Source organism: Myodes glareolus, chromosome 15 (assembly GCF_982192425.1).
Source record: "Myodes glareolus chromosome 15, mMyoGla1.1, whole genome shotgun sequence".
Lineage (NCBI taxonomy): Eukaryota > Metazoa > Chordata > Mammalia > Rodentia > Cricetidae > Myodes > Myodes glareolus.
In genome coordinates, this window is record NC_142040.1 from 40,425,607 (window position 1) to 40,446,805 (window position 21,199).

The following is a 21,199-nucleotide window of genomic DNA, read 5'->3' on the forward strand; positions in this document are numbered from 1 at the left end:
AGACCTCAGTTTGCTGACAATACTCAGTGAGACCACCTGAAAAGTGGCTTGACGTTAATCCAATTAAAGTTCCAGGAATAATCCAAGTGGCAAGTACAGTTGAAAGCTGAGGACTGAGAGCAAATTTCAGTTTCTCTGTGTCTCATGTTAGTGAACGCTTCCTTAATGAATGGAGAAAACACATTCTGTTAAAATTGAGAATGAAGCAACTTGTTTTATTTTTTGAAAGATAAACACATCTGATCCACACTACTTACTCATAGCATTCTGAAGTAAACAATATCCACCATTTCTCATCTACAAATAAATACCCGGGTTGATTTACTCGGTTAACCAAACATTTCCAAAAAGTTGGAAATGAGGAAAGTGGATAACGTCTATGGCATTAAAGGCTCAGATAAGATGTCCGATTCTAAGAAAATGAAAACCCACAGGGGTGGGAATGCCTAGCAAGGAACTCAGTAGAGACAGACGTGGAAAGGTGCACGTATAAATGTTTATATGTTTGATTTGACAAGCTGAAACATTTTTCAGGTCCTTAGTTATGTAAGACATATTAACAAAAAGTAAGACCATTAAAAAGCAGCATTTGAGAGTTTGTTGTAGGGTCAGGAATAAACGCGAGACCATAATAGTACCAGGGAAGCCTGGGAAATTCTAACCACTACACTGTTCCAGCCAATGTGCTTCCCCATTCTGGGTGTGAACTGTGCCTTCAGATACAACCGCCTAGAAAACTATACATGGCTGTACAACCAGTCTTGCTGCACCATGGCTACAGCCCATAAACAACTCACTACTTGTGATTAAAATAGCAAAACCAGGCTCAAGGGTGCACACCCTTGTGTTAGGCACAACTGCACATCAGAATTTCAAATTCTAGAAATAAAGACGAACGATGGCTTGAAGGGCATGATAGTTTATTTAAAAAACAAAACAACAAAACAAAACAATGACAAAAAAAATGGTACCACACTGATCATGGTGACCAGCATACACACAATGGCTTTTCTCTTGGGTATAAACATCGCAGTATTTTTAGATACTGAAATGTTTCAATAGGACCAAGAACGTTAGAGAATAAGGATCTTGGACAAAAATGGACGCTAGGAACTCTGGCGCTTTAACCCACAGAATTCATTGAAAGTCCCATGAATCAGTGGCATTATGCCATGTGGTTAGGAAGGACAAAGGTTCTCTTAGAAGGAGGCAGCATGAACTTATATTTCTTTGTACTTTAATCTTTAGCTTTTATAATTTAAGCTATGTCCACCCTGGCTAAAGCACAATCATACAAGATACCTCAGGTAATTTCCTTGTTATTATTGCACAAGTTTAGTAATTTTACTCAAAAAAAAAAAAATCAAACCACCGTCAAAACAAAAAGGCAAAAAAATGTGACTTTCAAAACAACTGAAAAGCAGAGCTTGCTTGTTCAATACCAATGCAAACTTAAATTAAATGCTATCGTTATAACCTCCAAATTTCTGCAATAAAATTAATTTTTAAATATATATGGGCTTTCTTTATCTAACTGGACTTTGCAATCAACACTAGGAAGTCGCTTTTTAAGGGAGCACAGCCTCTGGCGACAGTCCCATGTGTCCAAGTGAAGACAACGCAACATGATGCCAAGTTTGGCTCTAAGTTCTGAAGCATAAGAATTTGATCAGAGATCAAAATTATCATAATCCGTTCTTAAAAATTCAACTCATATGTGACTACTTCGAGGAGCGTAAATGCGCTGTTGAGCAATCATCCCAGGAGCCTCTCATTTTTGGCCTTTCTGCGAGCTGACCTTTCATGTAACTCTGGCTCACCCCCTTTGAGACTGGCCTCTGGCCTCCCTTGTCACCATTTCCGTACCAGGGCTTCTGGGGTAGCGGACGTGTAGTTCACAGGACAGCAGATGCAGGCGCCTCAACTGTCCGAGACAGCTTTGACATCTGCAAAATCAAGAACCACATCATTTAACTCAGCAACTACAAAGAACATGGAGATTTGGGCATTTCAAGCCAGAATCTCTTTGTGCTTTTTAAAAGAAGCTGCTTTTGAAACCTTTTTTGTTGTTGTTGTTGTTTTTGGTTTTTTTGGTATTTATAAGTCATTTGTAGTTCCCTTATAATAATAAAAGACTATACTCAAAATAATTTTTAAGGTTAAATGTTCCGAGGGGGGGCTTTTATCAATATTTAGTTTTTAAAAACACAGTATAAATCAGTATTTTTTTTTTTCTTCAGTACTGGAATAGTAGAAATTGTTTCTGGTCCCTCCTTAAGTCAACCAACAGTTCTCACTGCGCAGAACACTGAAATTTACAGACATCCCTGAAATTTTCTGATTAAGTAAACGAGTGAATCACAGTGGCGTCTCATTCAGTTAACAGTGTAGATCCGTTTAGAAACAGAACAAAAAGCTGAACATTGAAAGAAAATTTCAAGCTAAGAACAGAAGAAGACAGAAGGAAGCCTCCCAAGAACTAAGAGCGAGTATGCTGTCTCTCACTCGCTGTTTCTATACTGTCTCCCCACTGATTGGACTCCTCCTTCGCCACGCACTAAGCGCATTTGCTGAAGTCCTGACGCCCGGTCTGCAGGACCCTTGAGACACGCACGAGGCCATCCTGCGATGGGGGTAAGGGAATGTGGTGCGCTGCCTTTTCCCCATCCAAAGATGGCATCGCATCTCACCCCTCTGGAACCACCAGCATCGTAACTGTCTGGGCACTGACGGCCACTGATTCTCCCACCCGACCCAAGAAACATGAGGTTTTCATCCGTTTGTCGCCAATGCACCGGCCTTTCACTCTTTCCATCAGAAAAGTGGGGGCATGGACGGGGGTGGGACAGAAATGAAAACAACCAGTCTAAAGGCACAAAGTCGCGTAGCTGCTCTAGTTGGAGTTTGTAAACAGAGAATAGGTTGAATGTAGGTCACCTCGATCTATGAGAATAAAAAGGCATCCACAGCAGGCTTTTATCCAGCCAGCTTCTTTGAGACTCTTCATGGGTTCTGAGGTCTACAAAGTATACACTAATATACCCATACTTCAAAAAGCAATAAGGCAAATAGTATAATCATTATCCAAAAGTTACAATGGTAGTGTAGGCATACATAGTATAATTTAGTTACAAAGTGTGGTACTGTTTCTGCTATATAACCATATTAACTGTTTCTTTCCTACATAATTAGATATCCAGCCGGGTTTCAGTTGAACAAAAAACCATCCTGGTACCACCACCTAGAGTTGGCAATAGCTCTTTGAAAGCAGTTTTCACTCTGCTGTAGGAACGAACTATCCTTGGACTGAAAACAAGTGCACAGTCCCGTGTCCAGCCATTAGACGCTGTCGTATTTGTGAAGAGCTTCTTCCAACTTCTGGGTCACTTTTTGGAAAAATATTATTTGTTGTTGTAAAAAATGCTGCATCTGTGATTTAAAGTCTCTCACTCGAATTTGATGGAAGTGATGGATCTCGGCCAACGTGGCGAAAGAAATAGTGTTACAGCGGTCTTGAATGCCATCAGCTTTCTGGACCTCCATCTTCCCTTCTTCCACGTGTCGCCTACTCTCCTTTACTTTGGTAAGAGCTCCTGCAGTCAAAGAGAACAATAATTAAAATATATAGGTATACGTACAGCCCAATGGCAGAGCTAAGTATCACTCAGGAACTTAGGTACTGTTGGCACCTGTCTAAACTATTTCAATCACCTTTGAATTCAAAATGGTGACTGTAACTAAAATAGTCTGATTTCTGAAAGCTATACCACGGCTCCAACTCTACTTACTCAACCAATGTCTTCCATACTGATCAAGCCTCTGTAGTATTTGAGATACTAAACCTAACAAAAAGGCGTGAGAAATTGTCCTTTCAAAGATAAACCCCAAACCTGAAGTGTTCACGTGATAGGGGAGTTCAGCCAATCATATTCTGTTTTCGGGGCGTGCCGCCCTCAGGCAAAAGCCTGCCTATAAACCTTGCAAACGCGCTCTGCTAGCTCTCTTTTCGCCTGGCTCCTGTGTCCAGACAGATCGGTTGGATTCTGGTGTAAGCTGTTGTAAGTCTTACTTCTGTTTATTAAAGCTATATATTTTGTATCAAGATAGTCTGGGGACTTTTCTTTACCAATCGCCCTGCAGCTTCATTCATGTTTACAATGTATGAGACTGTTATACTTATGCACATTGAGAGAATTATAAGTCGAACAATACCCCAGAGAGGATGAAATCCCCTTTCCTGAGAAAATCTCACTAAAAAGTTGTTGTGTAAAGTCAGAACCGGTCCCTGAAGCATGTCAGAACCAAGTCAAGTTGGTTCTGGAAATCAAGCCACAGTGGGGGAGGGGCTGGGTAGTGCCGCCAGCATACAGTGAGGCTGTCAGGGTATCTAAGCCCATGATGCATACATGCATGCATGCCTGGTCTGACAGTACATGCTTGTGGGAGACCCTGCATGGGACACCAGCATCTCCAATGATTAGAATGTGATATCTTCTCTGGACGTCAGGTGCAATAGGTTTTATGTTTACTCTGATGACTGCTTCAGAAGGTCTTCAAAAGTATCACAGCCTTTTATCTAGAAATTTCTCCAGAGTGCTGTATGGTGGGAGCCATGGGTTCAGTCATTCTGGCAGGAGACACACAGGGTGCCCTCTCTCTGAGAACCACATGCCACACAGTAGGAATGGAGGCATCCATTGGTCCTGAGGGTTAAGCAATGTCAATGCTTGCGTGGCCTGAACATATTTTAGCGTAAAGAATGGAGGTGCTCAAGGCATCTGGAACGCACCCCTGCTGCTAATGAGCTCTAAAAGGCAAGATGACCGAGCACAGAAGTCAGGAACGGGAGCTAGCAGTCTGTGAGTGGGACACCTGGAGAAAGGCAGCCTCTTCCATTAGGAGCTCGCTCTTACCCTAGGAGGCCCTCCCTGCTTTCTAACTCCTTCAGATCTGCACATTAACAGTGCAAACTGGTGTTAAACAAAGATGAAACAGTGCTTTTTAAAAATGCTATCTTAATAATACCTGTGGAATAGCACCCATATACCAATAACTTACATACACCAACCAGGCAAGTGCTCTACCACTGAGCGCCGCTGTGTCCTCCCACCCTGCTTCAGCACTAGACAAAAATGGGAAATGAAAAACCACCAACAGCAAAACTGTATGCAGAGAAATGCATGTCTGTAGGGGAATGTCCATTCCCACACGTTTTTCACGTATTCTTTCTAAATGGGATCTTTCATTGACATGGGCAGAGTCCCAGAGCAGCAGGGGCAGACATCCATGCCTGAATCATTTTGCCCTGCCACTGAGAGGATGCCCTGCAGGGCCAAGAGGCAACTACATGGTTTCAAGACGACCCCTGCCAAGCTAAGGGAAGTATCAGGCCCTCAATGTTTTTCCTAGCTGGGCAGCATTAATATTCGCCAGTTCTATAAAATTTTTGTTTGTTTTTTTGAGACAGGGTGGTCTCACCATAAACTCCACGCTGGCTCAGAACTCCCTTTGTAGACTGGGGGAGGGGAGTGTGAACTCACAGAGATTGCTCTGCCTCTGCCTGAGTGCTGGGATTAAACATTGCCTGGCTCTGTCTGCTTTATATTAAAAGATTTGCACCCACTCTCGTGCCTTCTGTAATATAGTGTGTTTGTTGTTTTTGTAAGGTTTTCCATTTACATAAAGAAATAAAAGACCAGGAACATTGAGAGGCAACACTCTAGAAAAAAAGTATTTGAAGAAACAACCAAAGATATAAAAACCCATGTTTTAAAATGGCAGAGAGGAGAGAGATGTCTTGGTGATTTGACTGTTTTCTCATTCAATTTCAATCCAAGGTAGCTCTGGAAGCCACAGTCCACGGTTCAGTGTGGAGCCGCGGTGTGCTTCCCATGTCTGTACAGTCCATGCCCTGCTTAGGTGCAGAGGGAGGGGACTGCAATGGCTGGTCTCACTGTAAAGTTCCTCGGCCTCTTTAGCGGTGAAAGATTGAGACATGGCCCAGGAGGACACGAGTGTCCCCTCAGCTGAAGTCTAAGGAACTTTGAGGCTTCCAAGTGTGTATGTACAAGAGGCCAAGGAAAACGTCAAGACTGAGTTCTCTCCCACACATGACTCTTCTATGTGGTAAAAGGGTGTTGTATCTGCAGCCCACGTAAGGGCTCTAATTCATTTAAGGAATACTGAAGGAGAACCTAGCAAGCTTAACATGCTGGCTTGGTGGACAGAACAGGCAGAATCAAACACTTGAACTCTAGCCCCACCCTCCTGAGCTCACCAGGAAGCTATGTGGCAAGCATACTCAGGACAGATGGACCAGCCAGACACAGGGTAGCAATATCACGAAGGGTAGAATTCTGCATGGGAGTTGGATGTGTCTGCCCACAGGTAGCATGAATTATGTCATGACAGAAAATGCGGCAAGAGCCAGCTAGAGGCCACGTGTTCTACTAAAGGTAGTGGAGGTACAGGGAAGGGCTGGACTAGAAATAGACGGACAGTAAATGGGCACTGGAAAAAACAATAGTCCTGATATATCTAGGTACCACGCACACAGTCTCTAACCTTGCCACAACTTTGCCACAACTTACAACGGATACTGCTCTTACTTGACGAACGCAGAAGTTAGAGTTGCTCGTCATGGGAGCCTTACAGTCACCAGGCAGCCCTGTGAGAGGCTGAGGTGGGATCTGAATGTGTAATTGATTTCAAAGCAAACACCACAACTACACAGCAAAGGAACAGGTGCATGGACAGACAAGAAGAGCGGGCTCAGGGCAGGTCAGCCAGTGCTTCCGTCCTGGCCAAAGACGGCTGTCTCCTTTCTCACTTTCCTCATAGTAGCACCGCAATGAGCCTCGCCTTGCCTCCCCTCCCCTTCCCCTTCCCTCCTCTCAGACTACGGTGATTACCATCAGGTGAAGCTACATCAGTTCTGTGATGTGGATGCTGAGGCCCAAACTCAGCATCCTCATGCTTACTCAGCAAGCACTCTTACACAAAGAACCAGCCCTCTACCAGTCCCCTGGCTTTGGTAAACCATGTAATTCAAACGGCATTCTGAATGTGTAAACAAAACTATTTGTTTACGTTTGAAATCTTTCCTTTTACTGGTCTAATTCAATTAACTAACTGAAACTGCAGAACCTTTTGTACTTAAAGATGTATGATGTTCTTATCTTAAATACTGAAAAAGCACACACTGTAGTATTTGAAAGTCTAAAAACAAACTCAGACTAAGGAGGGAGTTCCCTGTTTTTGTTTTCTCTTTTCTTCTTATTTCTCTATCTACTTAGATGCTATATGGAAGATGGCATAAATTGTTGTAAGCGTATTAAAGAGTTCCACAACAGCCTGGAATGGAGTATAACAAAGGTTTATTTATTTGGGGACAAAACTCACAGTAAGGGTAGTAATCTGTGGTCCTCCATGTGAGCTGGAAGCTAGGAACTGAACCCAGCAGAAAAGGGGCTGCCTACGCTTTTTGTCTGTGCTTATAGTACCTCCCATAATACCCAAAATGGGCTGGTATCTAAAAGGCTATTGGCTGAGGGCGTTCCCATTAATACCTCCCTCTTTTGTCTAAATAAGAAGGTTCTAAGTCTAATACAAAACTATATACAATAAGAACAGGGAAAAGAAGAGGCAAAAGCATACGTAGAATTTAGAATTACACCAGCATGAACAATATCAAGTGAGAGACATGTGCTAAATGTCCAGTCTAAGGTAATTAGCAAAATAGCACCGATTATTTCATAGTCCTGAGGAGTTTAAGTCTTATGTTAAAAATGTCTTGGCTAAGTCATGAGAGGTAAGTAGCTATGACTATCTAGTCTTCAACCCCATCAAAGACCTAAGAAGGGAAATAATATTGCCTGAGATAGGAGGAAGTGCAATCAAGCAACTTCTGAAAGGTATAAGAAATGACAGAGAAAACTGGCTACCTGGGCAATCACCCAAAGTCTCATCTGAAACACTGGAGCAACCAACTTTGGCTAAGGCCCAGAGTATCTGATAGACAATTTTTGGAGGCAGGAAAATTTGAAAGACTATCTTACTCTGCCTTGGCAAGGTTTGGCAGACATTTTTGCTTTTTGTTCATTTTGGACAGTGTGTATATTGTCAGCAGTCGAAGCAAGGGCAGTTCTTTGCCCAAACTCTAGTTTTGCTGTGAAGAAAACAAGCTCCAAGTGAAGTGTCTTCAGTGCCCAACATTCTCTCGGGAATAGACTGGTGCTGCCAGGAGCAATCATGTGTCTCACATCAACGGGATCCTGAGTTATTTACATGCCATATTCTACAGTTCTTTGAAGTGTTTGAAGATTACCTATCTATGTGGAATGCAATCTCTGTGCATCTAGAGAACCTCACTAGTCTAACTATACATATGACAAACATAGGTGATTATTGACCTGAAATTTTGTTGTTGGTATTGTTGTTTTGTTTGTTTGTTTTTCAAGACAGGATTTCTTTGTAGCTTTGGAGCCTGTCCTGGAACTAGCTCTTGTAGACTGGGCTGGCCTCGAACTCACAAACTCTTAACACCTATATAGCTTAAAGACTAAGGCTTCACATTCTAAAATTAAACAATCTTTAAACAAATGTGCAGCAAATGAAGACAATTACCACAAAATGTAAACAATATATATAAGTATCTTGATTAGAGGTAGAAATGTATAGTGCAATATGATAATATATCCCAAATTTGCATCAATATACAAGATATCTTAAGCAGAGGTAGAAGCATGCATGCATACAATATGACAGAATAACTTTGCCTAGGTGTACAAATACTGTAAACAGAAATAGGAGCATATCCAATATAACAAATACAATTTGAATTTGTATCAATATACAAGAATCTATACCAATAAAAACTGTCTATAAGTAATAATTCACAAGTAGATATATTAATTTATCTATTAATCCATCCCATCCATTCCCTTTTTTGTCCCCAAAAGAGATCTGTAAGCCTACTTAATTTCCACCCCCAGTTCAATACAACTTATAACCAATCCCTAACAGATGATAGCTGTCCTTAACCCTGAGAGCAAACTTTGTTGGGAGAGGAGACATTGTTTTTTTAGAATTACTTTCAGCTGCCATGGGAGAGATGTTATTTCTATGGGATTCTGTAAAAACTAAAATAATGGCTAAATTTCCAGATTACTATCTGGTAAAATTGCAGATAGTCTCTGAGTAGTCGGTAGGGATTTTTTTTTTAAAATTTTTAATTGAAGTTCTGGCCAGAATGCAAAAGGTACACCATCTCAGCTAACCAAGTTGGAAACATTTTAAGCACTTTGTAGCCCCAAACCAATCTTAGAGTGGTGCTATCAGCATAATCATATGAACCAGGTGGAAACATTGTGGGGCCCCATCTTCTTCCCGGAGACTTCAGAGATTATTGTTGGAAAATGTATTGTTCACTGTGGAAAACTTAAACATTCAAAATGGAAAAAAATTAATTTCTATAGACATGCATTCCAAGGGACCATAGAGACAAAAATAGGTTTGGGGAGAAGTAAAATTTTTGAAAGCAGAGTTTCTGCTGGCTTTGACGGTGGGTGAGGCCTGGGTTCATGGTTGAGTAGCATGGGTGAGGGCATGGAGGAGGAGCACAGCGGGAGGAGGAGCTGTGAGCCTGGCGTGGAGCAGGCCGTGGCCGTGGCGTACACCTATCTCTTCATCTACACCATCATCGGCAACACAGGTGTTAGTAAATCGTGTTTCTTGCTACAGTTTACAGACAAGGTTTCAGCCAGTGCATGACCTCACAATTGGTGTTGAGGTTGGAGCTCCAAAGATAACACTTGACAGTACACAGACAAAACCCCAGATCTGGGCTACAGCAGGGCAGGAGTCCTTTCGCTCTATCACAAGGTCATATTACAGAGGTGCAGCAGGGACTTTACTAGTGTAAGATAGCACAACAAGAGACACGGCCAACCACTTGACAACCTGCTTAGAATTCCAATCCCAATATGGCTATCATGCTTATTGCAAATAAAAGTGACTTAGACTCAAGGAGAGACGTGAACCAAGAAAAAGGTGAAGCTCTTGCAGTAGAGCATGGACTTTTCTTCAGAGAAACTTCTTCCAAAACTTCTTCCAATGTGGAGAAGGCATTTATTGACATGGCAAGAGAAATTTATGAAAAAATCCAAGAAGGGGTTTTTGACATTAATAATGAGGCAAATGGCATGAATATTGGCCCTCAGCATGCTTCCACCAATGAAATAAACACGCAGGGGCAACCGAGGAGGAGCGCAGGCGGGGAGGCTGCTGTTCAGTCATTATTTCCGGCTGACTGCCCAATGGAGCCATGCACTCTGTTCCCCTCTTTCCTCACGCCCAACTGAGACATGGAACTATCTGAAATGACTTCACGTCACAGGGACTTTAATCCTTCAGATTCCTGCATAACTTTGAATAAATGGTTAGTGCTCATTTTAAAAGACAGATTTTGTGGACTGTATTTATACCTATTTGCATTTGATTTCTAGGTCAACTGATAGGATTATTTTTGTTAAATGTTGTCTTGTGTCCTTAACTACAAGCTGAATTGTATTGAACACTACAAAGCCATTGAGAGTATTTTAATCAGTTTGTGTAATTAGGTTTCCACACCTGTGGTTACCTAATGTTTAATAGGATAGGACTGTCCTCAGAAGGTCTGTCAATTTTCAAGAATATAAAGAAAGACAGAGGGACTCTCTGAATTCTGTATTTATCATTTGCTTCCTGTATATATAGTTTAATAACATGCTTGGGTGTGATTTCCCAAGCTTGAAGTCTAGTGCATTTGCATAAACCCTGCACTCTTGGGAGCTTGAAGCCACAGAAGCATTGCTAGGAATTGCTTGGACACTGGCTTGTAAAGTTTTTGACATCGCTAATGCACATGTTCATGTTTTCTTGTCACTAGTCCAAGAAGAATAAGGCTGTGTGTGTGTGTGTGTGTGTGTGTGTGTGTGTGTGTGTGTGTTAACCTGTATTAATGTCAAAAGCTTGCTATTTGTCCACAATTTCTTGAGACCGCTTCACAGAAGGATTTGTTTGCCTTAATCATGTTCCCTTTCATTCACTTGATTTCTAAGGATATATTTCATGCAGGACAAAGTTTGTCAGCCTTGATGGACAGTAACTGTGTGAAATTTTTCTTTCAGTGGCAACCTATCTATAATCTTTCAGCTACGGTAAGCTTACTGTCTGTTCTGAGGGGATGTGATGAAAATAAACCTACTAGACAGAAAATCCATTAAAGGAGAGAAGCTTCAGTTGTTTACACGCTGTGTGGTTTTACCTTTGCTTTTTCTCCCTTGGTTTAATGAGATTGTTACAGCAAATGCTATGTAATTCTAAAAAGTAAGGGAGATATGATATAGAGATGAATACTCTGCATTGATATGGATCTTGTTCTATTGATACAAATTTAAGGTCAAATTTGTTACACTGTATATATGTATTTCTGCTCTTTTTTAAGGCATTTTGTTTGTGCAGCTCATTTAAAAATGTAATGTATAGTTAAGAAATACAGATTAATAGATAGTCATCTATAATAATCAAACTTTTAATTATGTTAGTTAGGTTTTCTAGATATACAGAGATATATTTCAATTAGATAGATAATCTCCAACACTTCAAAGACCTACAGAATATGGCATTTAAAACGTTTTAAGAACTTTTCTTGACAGTGAGACATATCTGCTTCTGGCAGCGCTAATTACTTCAGAGAGGTTGATGGGCACTGAAGAAACTCGTTATGGAATTTACCTTCAATGTGACAAGGCTAGCCATTTGGGCAAGAAACTGCTTTTGCCTGGACTTGTATAAACTGGACATGTAAGACCCACAGAAAAATGATTACTGAACTTGTCTAAAGAAGATAAGACAGTCCTTAAGGGTCCCTGCTTCATGCAAGAGTCTGCCAGACATTTTGCAGGACACAGAAAAAAGTGACTGACAAACTGACAGTATAGGCAGAACTGCCTGCCTTTCAAATTTCCTGCTTCATGGAAAAGCCTGCCAGATACTATGGGCCTGTAGGCTGAAGATGGGTGCCCCAACGACACAGAACTATGGCTGACTGTCCAGGAAGTGAGATGGCTCTGTAAATTCTAGAGCTTTGGAAGTTGGTTACAATGTACTTCTTGTTTATTTAGGTAATATATCTTTCTGGGGTCTTTTATGAACTTAAAGACAGATAGTTATAGTTTTCCTTAGTTATGATAAAAAAATAAATTAGGTATGAAGTTTTAGACTCACAAAGAAATATTGTAAATGTAATTCTTTCTTGATACTTGTTTTGTTATATGTAATTTTATGTTAAAGTTAAAACCTTCCTTTTTATTTAGACAGAAAAGAGGAGATATTGTGGGATTTCCCTCTGTATGTTATGAATATGTTTTATTAGCATCGGTTATAAAGAAGCTGCTTTGGCCTATGGCAGGGCAGGATAGAACTAGGTGGGAAAACTAAACTGAATGCAGGGAGAAAGAAGGTGGAGCCAGGCAGACTCCAGGAGAAAGATGCCAGAATCTGCCAGTAAGCCACAGCCTCGTGGTGATACACAGATTAATAGAAATGGGTTAATTTAAAAGAGCGAGCTAGGAATACACCTGAGCCATTTGCCAAACAGTATTGTAATTAACATAGTTTTTGTGTGGTTATTTGGTGGCCGGTAAATGAAAGAGTAGTGTCCATTACAAATTGCTAACTCTAATCCAAAATATTAATACATAGCTGCTTTAGGATTGTATGAATTTATCTGACAGGTAAACAGGAACATCCTGGCAAAAAAAAAATCACTATTGTAAATTAAAGAGAACCAGACAGAGCATTTGGAAGACGAACGCCAAGAGCCAATTCTACTTGGACTTTCAGTGTGACCCACTTAACAGTTTCAAGTTTGCTGGTCTAGCATGTCAAGACTGCAACAAGGCAGAGGAGCAGGTGTGTCTATGAAAACTGTGTCTCCTGTGTAAGGGCTCAATCCTCTCCCAAGCACACAAACAGTACATGAAGGTATTAAAGGCATACTGTGACTGTGCAAACAAAAAGACCCATGAGCGCGCTGTGCAGTCAAGGGGGTCACCTCTCAGCGGCTGAAGAAGAATTGTAAATTCCAGGCCATTTGTGCTACACAGGAAGACCCTGTCTCAACCTGCACTGCTGTCACTCGTGATGTGGAGCAAATCTTGTGAATGACCTCTTTTAAATGAAATATAGCTAACTTGATTTCTCCTAGAGCTTTCAAAAGAAAGTAAGATGATTCAAAACAAAACAAACCAATAGCAATAAATTTAAAAACTAAACGAAAGAGAACCACACAGCCTCTGGGTAGGACCAGCAGCCAGGTTCCGCCTACCAAGTTCAGAATCCTAATTTCAGGGGCCTTCCACATCTGATGCAACATAAAGTTTCTTTTTCATAAAAACTAAATTTTTCTTCTTAGCACAAGAAGGCCGTTAATTTTTTTTTTTAACAACCTCTAACAGACAGGGAGCTGGTGTGTTTTCCATTCCAGGAACAAGATTAATTATTACAAAAGCTAATTTTCTATCTCAGACTGGGAGTGAACAGAACACTGACACATTTAAAGAAGCCACGCCACACTTCTGAGGGTCCAGAAGCTTCACTCTGCCCCACCTCCACTCACTGAGCTCAGTTCTCGTCAGAACAAATAAAAACCACATTTTCCCGAAGGCAATGCTCTAACAACCTCAGCTGAAAGTACGCAGTGTGACCCAGGCTAGAACTTGGGCTGTTACAAATCGCTCATTCCCACAGCTGACAGCTCTGGAGCCGGAAATTATCTGTGCAGCTCCTGACACTTCACACGTTTCATGTTTAACACGCTGAAGATCAAAAGAAAAGCAGTGTTTATAAAATTTCCAGGCAAACCTAGCTTGCGAGAGTGAGGAGCTGGAGAGGGAAACGGGGCCAGAATCAGATCAATGCAGGCTTGCTTGTCTACAGTCACTTTCAACATGCTTTGTAGGGCTTTGGGGACAACTGCAGAGGTGCACAATGCGGCCAGCTGCAGTGCCCAAGCGAAGCATGACAGCCACACTGCAGCATTTTCTTCAACCCTGGAGGACAGTAAATAAAAGCTAAAAACACTGCCCAGAACAGAACAACAAAGGGACCACACATTTCCATCAAAGAATCAATGGGGAGACAGGCAAAGGTTTCAGGAGCTCTGCTTCTTAAGTGGTTCATTCAGCAGGGACCTGGCCCCTCCCAAATGCATTATCACCATGTTGCTTTCAGAACCAAACAGGGAGATGAAAGAATGAGAGAATTACGTGATGAGGTCTAAGGTCATGAGAGCACTACTAAGTAAAAGAGTCCCATGGTGCCCATGATTAGGGTGACAATTCCTAAGTGAAAGAAAGGAAGATACAGATAAAAAAATAATAATAACTGGCTGAAAGAGGTACTAGTAGACATGATACACACGAGCTAATACCTAGTCGTCAGGAAAACATAACTAACTACATAATCCAACTACAGTGAGATTCCATTTGACCACAGTCAGAATGGATGCCATCAACTTCAAACAAACAAGCAAAGCAAGAGAAAAGCCAACGCTGAGAGCACTTGGTGTTTGGAAGCAGTTTATACAGTGCAGGTGGGAACACAGATTAACGCAGCCACTGTGGGAAATCAGCGTGCAGGGCCCTCAAAACATTAAAAAAAAAAAAACTACCACGATTCACCTACAGCATTTCTGGATGTAGATCAAAGGAATCTTAAGTCAGCATGCAACAGACACCTTCATCCCATAATTACTACAGTGTTAATCACAGCAGCCAAGCTCTGGAATCAGCCTGAAGCCAACGTCGCAGGTGTACAGAATGGAGTATTACTCTGCCATAAAGAAGTACAAACTGGGGCTGCAGAGATGGCGCAAATCAGTGAGGTAAGTAACTGCCGGTTACAGCTTCTAAGGGGGCTTTACTGGGCTAGCAGACAGACACGAGCAAACCAAGTGCTTACTTTAAAGGGGTCTACAAAGTGTGGTGCGTTCTTCAGAAGTATGGGGAACACGTCCACTCAGAGCGCTTGCTTCTCACTGGAAGGAGGTGGAAAGCAGTGCAGTCTCCTGAGTCACCCACAGGAAACCGCTCCTGACCTGTACTCTAAGCACAGGAAGGGGCCTGGAGGGAGGCAAACACTTAGGCAACAACCCCCAAAGGCAGAAGTAGCACAGGCTGTCCCAGAGCCCTGGCAGGTTCCTTCCTGTGAGCTCTGCGGTAGGGTATGACATGACATATTGAAAAGCTTACATATTGAGAGGGATGGTTCTGGTGTGCGTATGGTTGACTTATTAAATTAGTTTGGCAAATTATATGAAACCCTCAATAGGACCAAGAGTTCACTTGGCTAAACTGTATTTCTAAAGGAGCGACAGGAGCCCTGAGGCCCGAACTTCCACACAAATATGACTGACCCCACCCTATCACTCCAGGCCTGACAGACTCTGAGGAAGCTGAGCTGCGGCTCAAGCCCAGGTGAGCAGGGCACAGCTGGTGCCAGGTGCCCTTAGTATCTGAGACGGAAAGAAGCTTGAGAGAGTTCATGGTATAATTCTAAAATCTTCCATGAAAGAAGAGGCCGTCACTTGTCCAAAATGTCCCAGGGCGTTTCAAAGAAGCCACCATTCCCACCTGTGGGCCAGCCTGGCCCTTTCCACTTTAAGACTAGGCAGGTGTCTACAGGAGGCTGCCAACAGCTTTGCGGGCATCCACAGATAAGATTCACATCTTATGAGTCTCAAGTTGGCATGCATGAACTTGGAAGCAGAAGCAGGAAGCCCACCATGAGCTCATGGACACGTGAGCACTTCGTGAATTCCAGACCAGCCTGAGCTACACAGACCAAATAGTTTTGAAAACCAAAAGGACTCCTTCCACATTCGGAGAGTTAAGAGGAACTAAACCAATGTTTTTTAATCTCCTGAACTCCAATGCAGACTCTATAACTGCAAATTTCAGCAAGGTTCACTCTCAAACCTACTCCCATTGACCCACCTCTGGAAGAAACTTTGTATCCATTTCCAACTCCAAAATCAGGCCACAGACACCCAAGGCCCAATTCACTTCTGCCTGCTCCCTCCCTGTGTGTGTGTGTGTGTGTGTGTGTGTGTGTGTGTGTGTGTGTGTGTGTGTTATCAGGGTAAGCACACTGTAAAGTCTTAAAAGTCGCTCTGGTGGAAAAGAGCAAAGCCAGAGAGAACCAAGTCTCTGCTTGTAATTTGCATGCATGCCTTTATCAGGAGCATATTATTCATGTTTGAAATGAATACAAAATGAAAGGATTTAATTATTAACAAGTTCATTAATATCATTACATTAGATTCAAATTTTATAAATGAATAACGATCAAGAAAGCCAGCACCACTTGACTGAGCACCATACTACTGATGTACCATGTCATTAAATTATTTCTCAGTTAGCTAGTGCTTACCAAGCATTTCCACGTTACTGCCTTTGCAGAGAGACCATGGGATCTCTGCAGCGGGTCCTAGACCCACAGTGACAACCACAGCCTCCAGCTGAACTAAGTCAACAAGTGTCTGTGCCCCACTCCACAGCGACAGGCAACTTTCCTGGCCCCAACCGACCCACAAAAGAAACAGGAAAAACCCAGCTTCACGGGCTCTATCCTGCCTCGGGAGGTGCCCCGACTCTGTTTGACAAGTTGCTGGGGCTGGTGCAGGGCTCCCTCTTTATGCCCCGACCCCAATTCTCCCTCTGCCTTCCCACCCTCATCCAAATGTCTTCTCAGTCGGTTTTGTCCTTCTAAATCCACTTACATAAAAGGCCTAGTCACTAAGCAACAGAGATCCAAAGGCTATGTTTTTTCCCTTCAAAGAAAGAAAGGGAGGGGTGGTAAAAAAGTCATCTGATTTTGAAATCATGAATGTGCCAAAAACATAAAGTAGCTTTTCCTATGGACTTTCTTGGAAAATAGAGGCCTTGGTGTAAGGGGCAAAGCAGGAAGGGGCACAGGGACCAGCAGTCGGCCCGGGTGGCCAGTTTATTTTCATTCCCTTGTGCAACCAAAGTTGAAAGAAAATGCTAATTTCGTCAAGGTGACCTACTTCCTTATCCTCCCTACTGATCCCCACACTCTTGCAGCCTCCTCCTCTCCAGCAACCTTTCCCACCCCTTTCCTTCCTCCCTTTGGGTCTCCACCCACTTGGTGGTACACTTTCCCCTCTGCTCCTGTATTTACATACTTGTCCCTCAAGTACAAAGGCTTCCAAAACAAAGGCCAACACCAGCTAACAGAGGAGGGATGGTCACTGGGATGGTGACAGTCGTGCAGGGCATCAAGGGTACCTGTTCTGGGCTACCCCCTCTGCAGGTTGCATGCTTTTCTTCTCCTCAACCCCCACAGGAAGTAAAGAGCACCCAATTTTCAAAGGTTGTAAGGCAGAGCCTTAGGAACTGGATGACAGTGCTGACGACAGCCGGCTACAGGAACCTGGGCAGTGAGCTGGAAGGGCCCCGTGGGGACTCACATCTCATGCTGGAGCAGCCCCAAGGGGCCTCAAGAATTCCGTCCATTCAAGTCCTAGTAGGTTCTGAGTACGTTATCTGTTTCTGTGTTGGAGACCACAGTCTGCTAGGTAGACTTGAACTCACAACCCCCTAAACTCAGCCTCTCAAGGTTCCAGGATTACTAAGCCCGGCCCCCAACAATGTTATTGAAGGGCTTAAATGCCACTAAAGTACTACCAAACTTCCAAGGTAAATTCATTTGGGTTCCCTTTCAGCTCACAACTGCACTAAATGACAAGACGTCTGGAGCTATTTTAAGAGCGCTGAGACAGAAGAATAAGCAGCAGAAAGAAAAAAAAAAAACCCTGGCTGCTTGTTAATGGGGGAACAACAGAAAAAAGAATCCTTTAAAGAATCCGTTCTCAATCAAGTGGTGGCGGCGCATGTCTTTAATCCTAGCACTTCAGAGGCAGAGGCAGGCGATCTCTGTGAGTTCGAGGAGGCCAGTGTGGCCTCCAAGCGCTAGTTCCAGGACAGCCTCCAAAGCTAACCCTGTCTCAAATAAATAAATAAATAGAAGAATCCATTTTCTAAGCTCATTTTGGTCCTACAAGTTTGGTCCTACAAGTAAGTTGCCTGTTCTTGGTAAAAAGCCTTTGCTATACCCTGAGGAGCCAGCTAGGATAGCTTTATTCAGTCACCTAAGGTCCACCAGTGGATGGACGAGCCAGTATGGACCAGAGCATCAAGGTTATCTACACCCACTAAACGGACGTTCAGTTTGCCTTGTTCCCCAAATGAAGGCTGAAAATCATGGATCTCTTGCAGCTTATTTGCTACAAACACAATGTTCGTGGCTGGAATCTCATAAAGGTTCTTATGATGCTCCAGCTCCCAAGAAATACTAAACCTGGGTGGCGCTTAGCTCAATGGGGAGCCACCACACTCAGCAAGCAAAGCCCTGAGCTTGATCTCCAGGACCAAGGGTGGATTTAAAATCTGGGCGACAAAAGTAGATCCAAGACATTTGGTAAGCACCATATACCTGGACTTCAGAAGAGTGGAGTGAGGGGAAGTGCTGAGTAGCCTCTACCTCACAAAATACACAAAGACTCTAAAATCTGTGCATAAAAGAAAGACAAAGCAAGTATTATTTCTTTTCTTAAATATTTTCTGGCCATAAAATTCCACTAAGCAGGGTCAACAAGCTGCCAGGACTTGCTGCGTTTAGACCCTTCACAACCAACCCCAGGAGTCGGAGAGGAGGGGACCTGGAAAGTACTTATAATTGGAATAAAATCTTGGTTTCTTTTGTTCTGGGAAGATAAAATGGAGACTTGGGCTAAAATCAAACCTACACAGGCTGCTAAACAGAGAAGACCCACCCACGGGGCAGGACCAGGCCCGGTTTAGTGCCAAGCAGCACCAGAGCTTGACAGGGGCCACCAGGGGGCTGGGTGCTGAGAGCTCGGAGCCAAGGCCTTCCAGGAGGCTGGGCTGTGAAGTCGTCCAAGAGGGCTGCATTAACCTGAGGCCACAAAAATAGTTCCAGAGTTTGTATTTTTTGCTGTCTAGTATTTTTCCTGAAATGGATCCAATCATGCAAGGAAGGCACCTCAGGCCTTCTCACATTTCTTTCACTGCACCCACGCTGTGAGGGCCGCTGCACACCACCCCATGAGCACCAAGTTTTAGGGGCAGCTCTTACAAGGCCATCTTAAACAGAAACCCCCTCATCCCCGTGGCTTCCCTGCTTCCCTGTGCTGGGAGGGATCAGGAATCTATTGGCTTTATTCTTTACTCTGGCATGTTGGAACTTCCTTGGGTAGGAGCAGAGAACAACCAACCAACCAGAGACAAAACACAAGAACTAGAAAATACCGAGTTTAAAGACATACTCAAAACACAGGTCTTGAAGTGAAAGAAGAAGACCAAGATGGGCCAGGTTGTTATCTAGATTGGTTAAGAGTGTCCTACTGTGTAGAACAGGGATTGAGTTCTCTGGGATGTAAAGGCACTCCCCGACCCCCACTCTGAAGCCCCTTGTCAAGAGCTGGTATCAGTTATGCTGCCAGGCTTCAAGAGGAGGCGTATTATATCTCGACTGATTTATTTTAGCCAGTGCCTCCCTTTACCTTTGTAGATCAGAAGAAACTTAAGCTTTTCCTTTCATTAAAACAATGAAGGGGGCCACAGTGGTGTGGTGCGACACTTAAGCTGAGGCAGGAAGGTGTACATAAATTCAGGGCAATCTGGGTTTCAGATGGGGAGATGGGGACCTGCCTAAAGACACAAAGCAAAACAAAAGACAGAGGCCTGGAGCGCAGGATTTCCTCCAATTCCTTTCAGCCCCGCTCCCGTCTGCTTACCACGCCCCTCCTCGCCAATGTATATTTCTATTAGAGGCCTCACCCAAACATAACACCCAGGAGTAACACTAAGCCCCTCCAGACACCCAGCGCCGTGCCAAGTGCTGCCATGCTAGCTAGCAGGCGTCTCAAGTTCAGCCGCTCCTTTCCAAAGCCGCAGCCAGTGTCCTACTCCACAGCCCAGTCTCTGAATATGTTGGCAGAGGTTTCCAAAGTGGGGCCTGCAATCAACACCAGGGAGGATGCGGAAACCTCAGGCTTCGACTTCCACAGCTCAGTCCCCACCTATAAAGCGGTAAAAACAGAGGGGTGGCTACCTCAGAAGCTCCCATGAGGTTTAACCAGATACGGCGTATATAAGTATATGAAAGTGCCGTGCCTAGTACATGGTAAAAAGCCTTCAAAATATGCTAGCTAATTTGAAAATGATCAAGATGTCACTGTTTAGCTGAAAACCTTTCCCAGATGCTAACTGTCAACAGACTCTTTCCTAGCAAGTATTCTTGTAGCGAAGCACACCAGTCTCCAGATAAAAGATGAATTCAAATGCTGCCTTGGCTTGTCAGCTGCAGGACCTAGGACACGCCCAGCTTCTCAGCCTCAGTTGTGAGGATCACCATCAGTTGTGAGGATCACCATCGGGAGATGATACCCTCTTAGGGGAAGTTAACTACCTACACTGGATTGAAGAGCATCGCCCCGATCCTTATCCACTGGGAAACAGTCTTTGCACATACATGTCATTAGTGAGGCGGTGTCAGATGTAAGGCCACACTGGGCAGAGCAGGCAAGAAAGAAGGGAGCAGAGTCACCCAGTTACACACAGGGATAATGCCATGCCACAATGGGTACTGACTGACCACCTGTAGCCAAGGTACTCTGAGGCAGGCCAGCAACTAGGAATGGGAGAGATCTCTATGGAAGTGTAGACGGAACTATCTGTCCTGCCTGGTCCCACAGCCATTCAGTCACAAAGAAACACACAGAGGCTTATATTAACTATAAACTGGTTGGCCTATTAGCTCTGGCTTATTATTAACTAACTCTTACAACTTAAATTAACCTGTAATTCTTACCTATGTTTAGTCACGTGGCTTTGTACCTTTTCTCAGTACAGTATTTTCATCTTCCTTCCTCTTTGTCTGGGTGGTGACTAAGTCTCTGCCTTTCCTCTTCCCAGCATTCTCTGTTTGGTTGCCCTGCCTATACTTCCTATCTGGCCACTGGCCAATCGGCATTTTATTAAACTACTACACAAATGACAAATCTTTACAGTGTACAAGGGCACTATCTCACAGCATGGAAGAGCAATGGTTC

At 43.3% G+C, this 21,199-nt stretch overlaps 1 protein-coding gene and 1 pseudogene across 1 annotated transcript in view; one reads left to right on the forward strand and one right to left on the reverse strand.

The window, feature by feature from the left end:
- Positions 1-903: 903 nt before the first annotated feature.
- The window catches only part of Snx18 (sorting nexin 18), a 31,534-nt gene continuing 11,238 nt past the window's right edge, over positions 904-21,199 (reverse strand). The window contains exon 2 of the mRNA XM_048443042.3: positions 904-3,593. Coding sequence (XP_048298999.2) covers positions 3,340-3,593 — 254 coding nt within the window. The 3' untranslated portion in view covers positions 904-3,339. The remainder of the gene's footprint in view (positions 3,594-21,199) is intronic.
- On the forward strand, positions 9,595-10,361 carry LOC125406028 (ras-related protein Rab-2A pseudogene; annotated as a pseudogene).